This window comes from Atta colombica, unplaced genomic scaffold (genome assembly GCF_001594045.1).
Source record: "Atta colombica isolate Treedump-2 unplaced genomic scaffold, Acol1.0 scaffold233, whole genome shotgun sequence".
NCBI classification, from domain to species: domain Eukaryota; kingdom Metazoa; phylum Arthropoda; class Insecta; order Hymenoptera; family Formicidae; genus Atta; species Atta colombica.
Genome location: NW_017259331.1, coordinates 859,389 through 872,921, shown reverse-complemented (window position 1 = coordinate 872,921; position 13,533 = coordinate 859,389). Strand labels below are relative to the sequence as shown.

The 13,533-nt window shown below is 34.6% G+C and overlaps 1 protein-coding gene across 1 annotated transcript in view; it reads left to right on the top strand.

The window, feature by feature from the left end:
- Positions 1–12,060, top strand: part of LOC108688403 (nephrin-like) — an 86,569-nt gene extending 74,509 nt beyond the window's left edge. Inside the window, exons 12-18 of the mRNA XM_018194649.1 lie at positions 191–481; positions 1,147–1,325; positions 1,704–2,124; positions 2,958–3,110; positions 4,192–4,319; positions 9,802–9,985; positions 10,671–12,060. Coding sequence (XP_018050138.1) covers positions 191–481; positions 1,147–1,325; positions 1,704–2,124; positions 2,958–3,110; positions 4,192–4,319; positions 9,802–9,985; positions 10,671–11,149 — 1,835 coding nt within the window. The 3' untranslated portion in view covers positions 11,150–12,060. The remainder of the gene's footprint in view (positions 1–190; positions 482–1,146; positions 1,326–1,703; positions 2,125–2,957; positions 3,111–4,191; positions 4,320–9,801; positions 9,986–10,670) is intronic.
- The last annotated feature ends 1,473 nt before the right edge of the window (positions 12,061–13,533 follow it).

Genomic DNA, 13,533 nt, shown 5'->3' with positions numbered 1-13,533 from the left:
TCCTATCTCTAATTTTTTTGTCGAATTTCTTATAATTACTTTAATCTTCTTTAATATTTTTTTTCTCTTTCTCTTCCTTCTATAGTGATTTCTTAGACATCAAGTGATTTTAAAAAGTTTTTTAATATATGTGTCTAAAATTGTTCTCGCTAATATGCAAATTATAACTCATTTTATTCACTATATCCAGATCCAGCTAAAATCAAGCGTACTTCCTCGTCGGGGATAGTTTACCCACCGGGTATCGAAGCAAAGCTGTTTTGTGAAGTCGACGGCAGTCCGATCGGCGACGAGTATGTCACATGGCAGAAAATAGGATCGAATCCTGAGCTGCCGGGACGTTACTCGACATCATTCATTAATCGGACGTCGTATCTTCACATAGAAAATCCCAGCCAAGAAGATGTTGGCGAGTATCGATGCAAAGTCAACAATGGCATTGGCAACATAACATCGGATCCTATTCTATTTATTACTAATTGTACGTAAAGGATTTTATTTTAATTATTTACAATGATAAATAATTAATTGTCGAATTCTACGTGAGAAATTCTAAGCGTGAATGGACGATAAAAATTGAATAGATTCAGTTTAATAACAATTTTAGTAATTTAAATATTGTATCACACGACAATTTAATTGCTGTATCATGTGAATTTAATTGTAATACATCATTTAGTAATGGTTTTAACTGTTACTATATTTTTAGAAAAAGAGTAAACACGAGCAATGAATTTAGCAACAAAAATTTTGAAACAAAAATTGAAAAATTTCTATATGAAATACTAATAATAATGACTACTAATATTTATTTAAGCTTAGTATTTATACAATAAACAATTATATTAATTTAGTTAAAAGTACCCTAATTATAGATATTAATAATTAAATTTACAATGTTATTATTACAATAATTGTGCTTCAGCCAATATAATATCAATAATAGTCAATAATAGTCAATAATAATTAATAATAATAAGTCGCTGGCTCTATAATTGTTACAAAAATATCGTTTAATCGTAATAAAAAAAGCAGTTATAGATATACACGTGGAATATATGCAAAATTTCTCGAAATATATTCGTGTGCGCGATTCATATATCGGAAAGTGCGTAATAAAGAATTTACTGGTACTTTTATGCGCAGTTAAACCAGAAATGACGAACACCCCGCTGACGCGAAAGGCAGCGGCGAACAAAGGAATAAACGTCCAATTGTTCTGCAAAGCGCGAGGATCTCCATTGCCGCATTTCACTTGGATCTTCAATGGGAAAACTTTATTGCCGAATGCAACCGAGGATAAATATAGTATCACTCACAGCGATGTAAGTCGCTTTATAAGATGTACTTATCTCTTAAATAACGACTTCCTTTACCAGTATATCTCCTTTAGAGCACCTAGGCCATAGTATTGTATCGCGTACTGTAAATCTTGTTCTTCGTTTAACTTCGAACGAATTTCGCTTTGATAGAATTTCCATGTCGGACATAGTTAAGGATATATTTATCGTTGCAAGTTCGAAAGTTGTAAAGAGGTCACAACACCCAATTAAAATTTTGCCGAGAGAAACGATAACTGTATTATTACAAGAACTATATACTCGGAAGACAGTTACGCATTCGAAATATCTTTTTGATTTTGATGTCTTAATAATATTTGCATCCTTAATGATAAAGTAATTATTCGTCTCTACATTTTCTAGCTGTCGGAACTCTATTCGGAAACAACGTTGACCATCTATAAAGTGAGATCGCAGGATTACGGAAAGTATGAATGTCTTGCCCAAAATAAAATGGGACACTCCACAGAAAATATACTTTTGGACGTTACTTCACCGCCGGACAAGCCTAGTGATTTGGAAGTATACAACTATACGCACGACTCAGTCACGTTAATTTGGAAACGCGGTTTCGATGGAGGTTTGCCGACGTCTCATCAAGTACGATGGCGACAAGCGTTGGACTATGACGATCGCTATCACTATATGGACGTCGTGCCCGGCGAATACAAAGCTACTATATCCGGCCTGTCGCTAGGGACTTATTACGTATTTAGCGTAAAGGCCATCAACGAAAAGGGAGACAGCGGTTTCTTACCAGATCTCGTCAAAGTCCAGACGCTTCGTAAGTTGTAGATAAACACTGTAGATCGCTTCACTACTTGAAAATAATAAAAATAGCTTTCCACTATAGTATGACGTAATTAACAAAAATCATAATCATAAAGATCATTCTCATGAAGATTATAGTTTTTTCTCATAAGCGAAATATCTGTACTAGATAGTACTAAGTTATTCACACTACATGATAAAAAATAACAGCTTGCTAAATCATTATGCAGATCATTGAGACATAATTAAACGAGATTGCCTCGCATCCACATAATTAATTGTACTCAGTAATTGGGTTGATCGTATATTATGTTACGTATATTTAGTGCGTCTCATGAATGTTGTTCGCATGGCATTATATCGTTAGTTGTAATAAAGTACATTGGACATTACGTAGCATAGCATATACAACATCATACGTATAACGCAGTGATTTTCAGCATGATTCATACCAATGGTATCAGTACGGTGACGCTTAGCCTTGAAATTTTTTCGAAATTGTATTTTTTCAAACGCTTCTAATTCCAAGTTAGATAAATTGTAAGCTTGATAAGGAAATTACAATTGAAATTTGGAAATTGAACTGTATGTAACTACCGCGCATTATTATGATTATTTTATAATATAGAAAGACAAGTTACTTGCTTGCTTTTTATGGGGATATAAGCTAAGCAAGCTATTTAGTTGCTATTTGATTTATCTAGTTAAATCCAATGGTCGTAAAATCTAATAAATGGCGTTACAGCATTCGCAATAGCTGAGGATTTCGAAGTTGAACGTGTAACTAACAGTAGATACTTGCATGAATAACATAAACCGGTGATGGGGCATTGGCTTGGGTTACAGGCGAGGCGCCACCAACCGAGTTGACATCAAGCGAGAATAGTTCCTCCTACATCATCGTCATTATCATCACTGTTTCCGCCTCTGCTTGCCTACTCATTGCCGCAACCATAGTCTTTGCTACAATAAAATCGAAAAAGAAGGTCCAACGTACCGGTAAATATAATATCTATCATGTGTTTTTTCTTTCCTTTATTTCTCTAGGCCCGAATAACGAGGAAAACCTGCCGGATGTCCTCTCGGAAAAGGGTGACTTTCCGATGAATTATATCTATACGTTAGCAGCAACTTCCGTCATCATTTTTATCGTTAATGTCTTCATCATGTCGTGGTACATAATACGAAAACGAAATAAAACTCGTAAGTTTGTGACCAACAATATTTAGCGTATGCGCTTCAAATTATAAGATTTAGCCCAATGTTCAGCTACAGCCATGGCAGAAGATGAGTTTACTTTCCTAATCAATTTTGCAAAAGACTTTAAAGTAAAATGAAAATTACATACAATATCATTTACTCTAATTAAAATGTTTAAGGAATTGTCTAACTTTAATTATCAATAAAACTAATTAATTATATTAATAAATATGTAGCTATGATATAGATTGATAAAATTAAAATTAATGAATTCATGATTATAACTTAGTTAACATTACCATTATGTGTCTTTTCTTGTTCACATATGTTGTCAAAAATATTCGCGATTTATTTGTTAAAAAAATAAAATTATATTGTTTCTCTCAAAATCTCGTGAAATATCATTTGAAGAGACTGAAAACTTAGCTTGTTCTGAAAAAAGAGTGAAAATATCTTGTTCAAGAGAGAGCAGATTTTCATTCTTTTTAAAGTAAGATTTACTCTTTTGAAATGAGATTCACTCCGAAGCTAAGGAGTGAAATCTCAATCCCTTTTTTGGAGTGAGATTCTCTACCCTGGGATTACATTCCAAAAAAGGGATTAAGATTTCACTCTTTTAGAGTGAATCTCATTTCAAAAGAATAAATTTCATTCTAAAAAGAGTGAAAAATCTGCCTCTTTTGAACAAGAGTGGTCGTATTTTCATTCTTCTTTTAAAACAGGCTAAATTTTCAGTTTTTTCGAGTGAGATTTTACTTCATGAGATTTCAAGTAAAGAGAGTTCAATTAAATTAATCTTCTGTACGCGGCTGTGTAGCCTTACCATGCGCATTTCGCTTTGCTAATCACATGTTTAACGTATGTTATTTTTTTTGAATAGGCATTAATAAATCACAGACCGCGGATATGTATGCACCATCCACCGTCAATGGCGACACCATGACTGGCGAATTAAGTTCGATGTCAGACGAGAAGAGCGACGTCAACTTCGACGCTAATGATTACGTGGTCAGTGCCATCAGTCAGTATGTTCTTAGTAACAAGTAATTCCGGAGGGTAGGTTTGAGTTCTAGCAACACTTTTTCTGTTCCGCTCCCCCTATTAGTTTCGCTACTCTCGCTCTCGCTCCTTTTTATCATTTGGTTTCTATGTTTTTTCACAGTTCCGTTTTATCTTCTAAGATGTTGTGATAAGCAATAAAATGAGCAGAATAACGATACTGTTATTTCCTCTTGCTGCCAATTTTAATTTTATTTTTCAACCATTTATATAATATGTATCGCATTATTTTAGCATGATATTATTTCAGTTATCGATTATTTGAAAGCTACACGAGGTCTTACTTACGAGCCCAGTAATCTGTAGGAACCTGAATACGAAGTTAACTTTAATAATTTGAAGTTAAACTACTGTTTTTTTTCTCAAATTGCAGTTATTTTTACAGCTTTCGCATAACGTACTTTCATTTTCATATAAAATCCTGATATTGTTTTATAATATGTTATCATCTATATTTGTCATATAATGACTTCATATCATTCGATCGCAGAGTTTGGCTAAAGGTAACTACCCTCAGGTAAATTTAACGTACCTCTTAAACTCAAAACATAGCGCTATGATTACAACAGTCTAAGTTGCTCGCAACATCTTAATCCAATAAGATTTTACGGTTTTATAAATTCTTCATAAAATCACTCTTGGCTTTTTAAATCATTAAACACTTGCTTTCTTTCTCACAGTAGTGTTAGATCTCCAGTGTATAATGGAAGTAAGAGTAATAATGAGAGAGTAATAAAATATGATGAACCGCGCACAATGTTAAAATTCAATTGTTACCGATGTTCAAATTCAATGAACAGAAAAAAATACTGATTTTAACTTTGTTAAAAAATTTAATTTATATGACTCACCGAAATGACGTGGAATTGAATGTCATGATATTGATCTGTAAATGAAAATGAAAAGACTATGTTTTTTTATACATATAATAACAAATTTATTTATCGATGTATAAAAATTATTTTTTTGAAAATAAATAATCCGAAGATACTTTACAATTTTTAAACCAATAAATTTAGAGAAAGATTATATTTCACGCAAAAATAATTCGGTAAAAAATAATTTTTTAAAAATCTGATAAAATTTACATTTTCAGTTTCTATTCGGTTATTGTTTGGTTTTCATTATTTTATTATTTATTATTTATTTAGTTAAAATTTTTTTTATTATTTTTTATTATTTTATATTCTGTTAAAGATAGGATTAACGAATTTTTCACGCACGAAATATCAAATTTATTACTATTGATCGAATGAGAATATAATATGAGAATATAACGCATATAGCTTATTTTTTCTGATTCGCGGTAAACTCGCTTTTCCGGGATAATGCCAGGTTAATTAATCGACGATCGGACAAATTTACTTACCAGTCGTTACACTATTGCCGCTATTTCTCCATCCGGTGTTCCCATCGCCCGAAATAGTCACTGAGGTGGATAATAGTCAATTCGAAGCACTAAATAGCTAATTATCGTCGCGATTACTAATTAACGGGACATGATCTCTCGCCACTTTGTACAGTACATCCGATGTTTATTGCACTCATGACGAAAAAAATAACGCAATACGCAACGATCGATCGTCCGATCGCGATTTTCGATGTTCATTATGCGCGACGTAATGACGAGCGTTGAGCGAGAAATTCGGAACGAGCGTGAATATGCTGATTCACATAACACAATTGTCGAGCTAGCTATTAGAAAGTTTAATCAATATTTCTCTCTAATTAGGGTTGATAATCGAGTACTTTAATCGATCTGATCGTATCTGATGCGTGATTTAGAAGGGTAGACATAACATGACGCATCTCCATGCTGAAAATAGAAATGGTTGAGATTGTAGAACGATACGGTTAATTGCAATCGTATAATTAATATGTAATACAGTCCAGTGCTCACCCGTTCATTTCGGCGTTTCCAACGTTTGTTGTATATACTTGCGACACGTTCGGGACGAATATGAAGCATGAGACGTAATGAAGTCGACGTTTTGGCGCCATATGCATGCCGCGAAGTTAGGAAGAACTCGAAGCGTTCGTCGGCAACTTCACGCGGACTTCATCATCACTGCGAACCACGCGCGCAAATGTTCTTCGATTAGAAAAAGATAAAGAATAAATAGAATCGAGATTAAAATTAATCTAAAGGAACACAAATCTTTATGCCTTATGCATAACGTATAATGCTCAAAGCAGAAGAAATTCAACAATTAGTCTTTTATTTCGTCGAAAAAAATAAAGGGAAATGAAAGACTTTGATCGATTAATTTTCATATGCATATTATACATTATGCGTTATACAAGACTCTGTGCTCCCGCCTTTACATTGGTGCCTTACAATCGAGCCTTAAGACGACATTGAATGACATGATTAATCTCGCACGATCGTGTACGTTGACATAATATACGATGTTTATCCGTTATTGATTTCAGCATTTCCAACGTTTATTGCGTTTATTGCGACGCGTTCGAGAGCAAATAGCGTGAACGCTTCGCCATTACATGCACCGTGATATATAAGGAAGGACTCTAAACTCACGGCAATTTTATGCGAATTCGCGATCGAAATATTATCGAAACAATTGAGAGTTACTGAACGCCACAATTGATGCAAATATCTATATTCAATTACTAACACGATGAGTTACTGACTCGAATGAATAACTACCACCGAAATCCCGCGTTTTTTTACAAATAGACTATACCCATGGATGACGCGGGAGGAGAACTCGACCGAAAAGAATAAGCACGCAAGTAACGCGACATCGAATGACGCGATTAATTTCGTATCGTATACGTTGGTATAATATAAAACGATGCTCACTCATGATTTGTCGGTATTTCCGACGTTTATTGCACTTGCGACGCAATCGGGATGAGCGAATAGCGCGAGACGCAGCGAGCCGACATGGACGCTTCAGTGCCATTTATGTGTATCGTGCATCGCGTGATGTTGGCAACGTTTCGAAACGCGCGCCAGCAACTTCACACGGATCCGCGTCACCACAAACCGCGCGCGAGAATTTAAAGAATACAAAGTTACTAAATGCATACTGTCAGATATTAAAGAAGGCAATGGCAATTTTAATTGTAGAAAATGATGGATATAATCTCTTGGAATACCTTTCTTTTACTAATTTATAATATTTAATCTATTTGCATTACTTGCATTCCAATTTATTTCAAAGTTGCATTTAAAAAATTGTCTAATCTTGTCTGGCATTTTAAATAAAAATACTTGGAAAAAATCCGAGAATTCTTAGAGAATTTTTTACAAGATTTCAATAAAGCTATTTCTTGTAAATGCCACAATTGATGAAAATGTCTGTTTAATTATTGGCGCAATAAGCTTCGAATGAACAACTAACACCGAAAATTCTACATTTTTAAACAAATAGATAAAATAGACCGTAAATGAATAACGCGAGGCGAGAACTCGACCGAAGAGAAACGCGCCACTAACGCGACGTTGAACAACGCGATTAATCTCGCGCGAGTGTACACGTTAATACAACACGATGATTACTCGTCGTTTCAGCATTTCCGTTTATTGCATTTGCGACACACGCATTCGGGATGAGTAAACATCGCGACATGCAATAAACTGAATAAACCGCCGTTTTGGCACGTTCTTTATATGTTGCGTGATATTAGGAAAGAATCGAAGCGCGTGCAGGCAACTTCATGTTGTTCCGCGAAAATCGTGAAATATTATTTTAAAAAATTAATAAAAAAAATAGTGTAATATATTCAATTAATACTCGCTATTACAATTAACGCAGGAATCCATTCAGTGCGCGATGAATTTTGAAGGGGTAAACGATGTGGAAACGATGCGTCCTTTAATAAATAGATTATCTTATCCCGCTGAACACAAACTATTAGTAACATCAAATTAATATTATAATATTATAATTTCCTACTCAATAATGTAACTGTTATATATAATATGTATGTTATGTACAATATATATTATACATTTATATTGTTGACTGGGAAATTGTAACATTGGACTGCATTCAGAAACTTCAATTGCATTTATACCGAAAAAAAGAATCTGGTTGCATTAATTGAAATTCTGATTAAAAGCGGACAAATCAAGATTTTTTGGTTTTAAAAAAAAATTTTAATTTATATGATTAGAATATTCTAGTTTGTTCATTTTTAACCAGAAATTTTTCTTAATGCATATATTATTTTATTTATCCGTTTAACATTCGGTGAACAACAAAGATAAAATGATAACATCCTATATTTCTGAATGCATTTTTTATATAATGTTACTGTTAGTTTGTGTTTAACGGGTACATTACCGTAGATGTTCGAGACGAAGGAAAGCGTAATATCGAAGAACGTGGTTAATCTCGATCGCGTCGATTTGACACGCTATGGCGATTGTATGGCTGTTTGATACTGTAGCATTCACAAGATACGCTATCCTTCGTCGAAAAAAATACATAAAATGTGCGAACAATTCTTAGCGTAAATCTATGTTGTAGAACTACAAGCAAAATGACGTTTAAAATAGCAAGTTAAACAAAACAAAATGAGCGGATATCGGAGCCAGCTTCGTAATAAAATTTCTCATTGTTAATTATGCATTCAGACTTAACATACAAAAAATATTAAAACTAATTTTCGATTAGGTGTCACTAATTATAGGAGATTACAGATTTTATGTTATTAATTTATTATTAATAATACAACATTAAATGTTATTAATAAATCGCTAATTATAAGCTTATTATAAGTCAATTATATTATTAATTAGATTAGTAAAATTAATTAAATTATTAGACTACTTGATACTTTAAATATTGTTAATATTATCTTCGTAAAATTAGCACGAAGATTTGAAATGGAAATGAAGTTAATTGTAAATGTTAATAAATGCAAATTGAATGTATATTTTAGCGATTGAAAATTGAATGTATATTTAAGCGTTTATTGATATTCTAATTCTAATACTACCAAGATATAAATAATTCACTCTCTCTCTCGCTTTTCTCTACTCATACTTCCAAAGGATTTTAAGTACAAAAAATATTTAAATACACTTGTTGAAACTTGTATTAATATATTAATTACAAAGAATGGCGTGGATATATTAATTACAATGAAATACAAGGAATTAAATTATTTATGTATAGAAATTACTTATTATATTATTTTCAGATTTATACTTAAAGTCTAATGATAGAAACAGTATGTAACAAAATAATTCTTTTAGATATTCTATTATATCAGAAACAATATGTATATTGATTGCATTCATATAAGAAAAATTTTATGATTTATTGAAGCAAATTTCTGAAACAAAGATTTATCTTTCGAAGCCCGTTTCATGTCCGTCTGTGTTATTTGCGAAATGTAACCGGATATCGGACCACAAATCACAAATCAATTTGTCGTTCAATTTGTTGTATAACAGGATGAGGGGCGCAAAACCGCAGCTAGCACGTATTTAATAGATCAAACTATGCAGGATTTCGGGAAAGGCGGTTTAGAGATGCAGGTTCATCAGGGCACCCTCGGTCGTCGCAGCAATCACATGCAAACGTCCATGAACATGGACTCGCCGCCGCAGCGAACCACCGCCAGCGGGACTCTCTCAGGTACGTGTAAGTATCAATAAATACAAATTACATAAATACAGTATGATCCGCTATTTTTTTATACGTTACACGTAAATTTTAATATACTCCTTGTTTCTACAATTTTAAATATATTCACTCTTCGGTGTCATTCTCAGTATGGCATATCCAGCTTCTTCCTCCAACTTTTCCAATTTTTCTCATTGCTTATAATTTTTCTATTAATAAAATATATACATATTTGTTTGTTATATTCTTTAATGTATAATGTTTTGATTGAAAAAAATATTTACTTTTAAAATATGTTTATTTTTATGAAAGTTATAAACAATCGAATTTGTTGGGTATGCCAACGGACTTGTTGTTTCTGTAGTGCGACATCGAAAGGTTAAAAAAATTCATATTGTTTTTAATTCTCGATGATAAGAAATGTAGGCTGTAAATTATATGATTGTATGACATATCCTTCTATCCATGTTCATTGAATAGGAATAAAGTGATACATCATGTGCCCTAAAACACTAAGGAATAATATGAAGAAAAATATTGGAATTCTAGATATGAAATTTGACGGATTGCAATGTCATAAATCATAACGGCATATATGGAATCCGCTGAATTTTCATTATTGTCTCTCCAGCAGTATCTAACATCTATGTAGCTTTTCGTGTCTCCTCTTAAAAACAATTATCATCTAATGTTATAGTGTCAAAGTCGAGTTACATCGGCAATCCGAGCCCGGCGCCGCCCAACGACGTGAGCTTCTACAGCGTGGAGATGGACAATGGCGGTCGAGGCTACATGGGCTACGACGGGAATCCAAGTCCGGCACCACCCGCTATCGATCCAACCGGCGGACCTTACTATCCTTCATCCATGGGTTCGACAGGTCATATAATGGGTGGACACATGACGGGAGCTAGCACCGGCACCCTGACGCGCACTAGAACGCTGCCACGTCCCGTGCCACCGCCCGATGTCACTGTGATGACCGCGGGCACCAAGTCGCCGATACCGCCATCGGTGCCGCCGCCACCCGCCACGTTCGCTCGTACCGGTGCCAACAACGGAGGTCCTCATTCGCATCCGCATTTGCATCCGCCGCCACCGTCCTGTCAGAGTCATCCGCTGTCGACGTTTGCGGCGACGCCTAGTTACTCCGACATCGACGGTCATCTTGTCTGAGGCTCACCAATCTTCGGGCCCAGCTCGACGCGCGGCAAATATCGTGCCATCGCTCAGAACGACGACGAGGACCATCAACCAACCACGGTCACAGAGAGGAGTACGCGTCTCTGAACGACGCAGAGCATCGTGATGATGGATCCTCCTCTGAATCGTCCACCTCATTCGCATCGTCATTGTTCATCTCCCTAAACGACGAGCGAAAAGAACGAGCGTAGCGACGGCTCACGAACGACAGTGTCGCGGCTGAAGGCCCTGGCACTCATCATCATGCGCCTGAACAATCTCCGAGGACTCTGTTTGGTGCACAAGAACGAAAGTACGACGAAGTGTGTAAATAGAGAAAGACAAAAACAAAGAGAAAATAAGAACGTTGATGCGGGATGAGAGAGTGGTGCACCAGGTTCATGCTGTAAACAGCCTTTCCCTTCCACGCGGTTACTTCCTAGAAAGGAGACACGCGCGGGGCTCTCCTACGCGATTGAATTCTAATCTTAGGGATACATGTATGTATAATTGAATGCTCGATAAGGAGCGATCTTGAAGAAAAAGAGAAAGAGAGAATGACCGCGCGATCCAACACACGCGAGCGTTCTTAAAAAAACTCGAGGATGGTTCTACCGTTCCTCCTCCGCTATTCTGCCTTTCCCTCCCCTCATCTTTATCATTTTCCCTGCTCTAATTCTTCATCTTTTCCGCTCGCCTTAACGTTATTTAGCGTACTCGCTAAACAGCGACGTAATCACGACGCATCGAACGATCGAGCTCCAAATCGACGCACCGATCGTCGAGGAAAGTATATTTTTTCTGTAAATACACGCATGATCCAAGAAATAGACGAGAAAACAACCCCATGATAATTGTTTTTCGGTTATTTTGTGAACGTCAGCAAGTACGCTTCTCGTCATAGCGATTATGTTTAGATATCACTATGCTGATATCAACAACTGTCGGAAAATCCGCGAGAGATCCTTAAAATATCAATATGGGGAATGACTTTCCTCGCTCTGACTGTGACTGACGCCGAAATACATAGATATTATCAAATTTCTAAATGTGCAATCAAACTTCACGATCAACAGTGACATTATTGTTACTATAAATATCATGGAATATATTGTCTTTTGGCGCTAGAATAATCAATATATCATGATTTAAAGCTTGAAAGAAAAAAATAATATATATTCAGATTACATGTTTTTAATATTTTATTTCTATTATTTTCCTAGTTAGGTTGTAACTATTATATAGTTCATGCTGTAAAATAAATTTGTATTTCAAAAATTAACTCAAGCTAGTTCTTGCAAGCTTTTTTAATGCACAAAATTGTCCATCTGTCTTCCAATTTGACGTTGGTTATTCTAATTCCAAAATACTGATCTCATCGGGGATATCAGGTTTTCATAATTATGACTGTTGCGCAAAATCAGAAATATTGATTTCTAAAATATTGATAGCAATTAATTAATAATCGCACAATACTGCCCCTTAAAGCTCGCAAGAGTGGGCATATCCGTCATGACCGTCCATTATTTACTTTCATGTCAAGTCGGTTCATCCCGACAATTCGAGACTGAGGGAGGCGAGACAATCGTTATTACAAAAGAGGTGTGCATTGAAAATCGTAGAAAATTTGATAGCAGCGACGTTAAGCTTTCTTTCCTTCTCATTCTCTATTCATGTCGTTTATGATCCTCTATTTAAGTTAACGATACCTCCTTCTACACAATATTTACGAATGGTAACGCCGAGTTTAGCGCTAAATGTGGCAATTTGATCTCTAATCTCGACATTCCCACTTGGTGAAACACTTAAAGTTATAAAATATAGCCATCTTTAGCACTAAATGACAAGAATTCTTAGTGAATCCATCATTTCGTACTTTACAAGAGCATTCAGGATTTTACGAGCCTTGCGAGAATGAATAGAAGAGCCTGGAGTCAATTGTAATTTTAGGAAGGATTATGATCTTAATATTTATTATTGTATATTCGGAGAGGAAGTTGATTTTAATATCTCACTTAAAAGTACATAAATAATACATAAATAATAAAGGGGGATTGCATACTGTCATATTTATGTTCATATATTGTAAAAAAATATTTAAATTTCTTACATATATTACATTATTACACAAGAAATTCACAGCGGATGGAATTTTGTAAAAGTATATCTTTTTTTTCAATATAAAAATACTTATATATATAAGAAATGTCTACGATCAATTCTTCGAAACTATTAATACAAGAAAATGTTTTAAATGAAAGAAACGAAGAGGGGGGAGGAGCATATTTTAATCACGTTATTTTTTTCTAAGTGGAGGTACCAAAAAAGATATGAAGGTTACTTCCTTTTTTTTATTGAAATTGTTTTTTGAAATCATT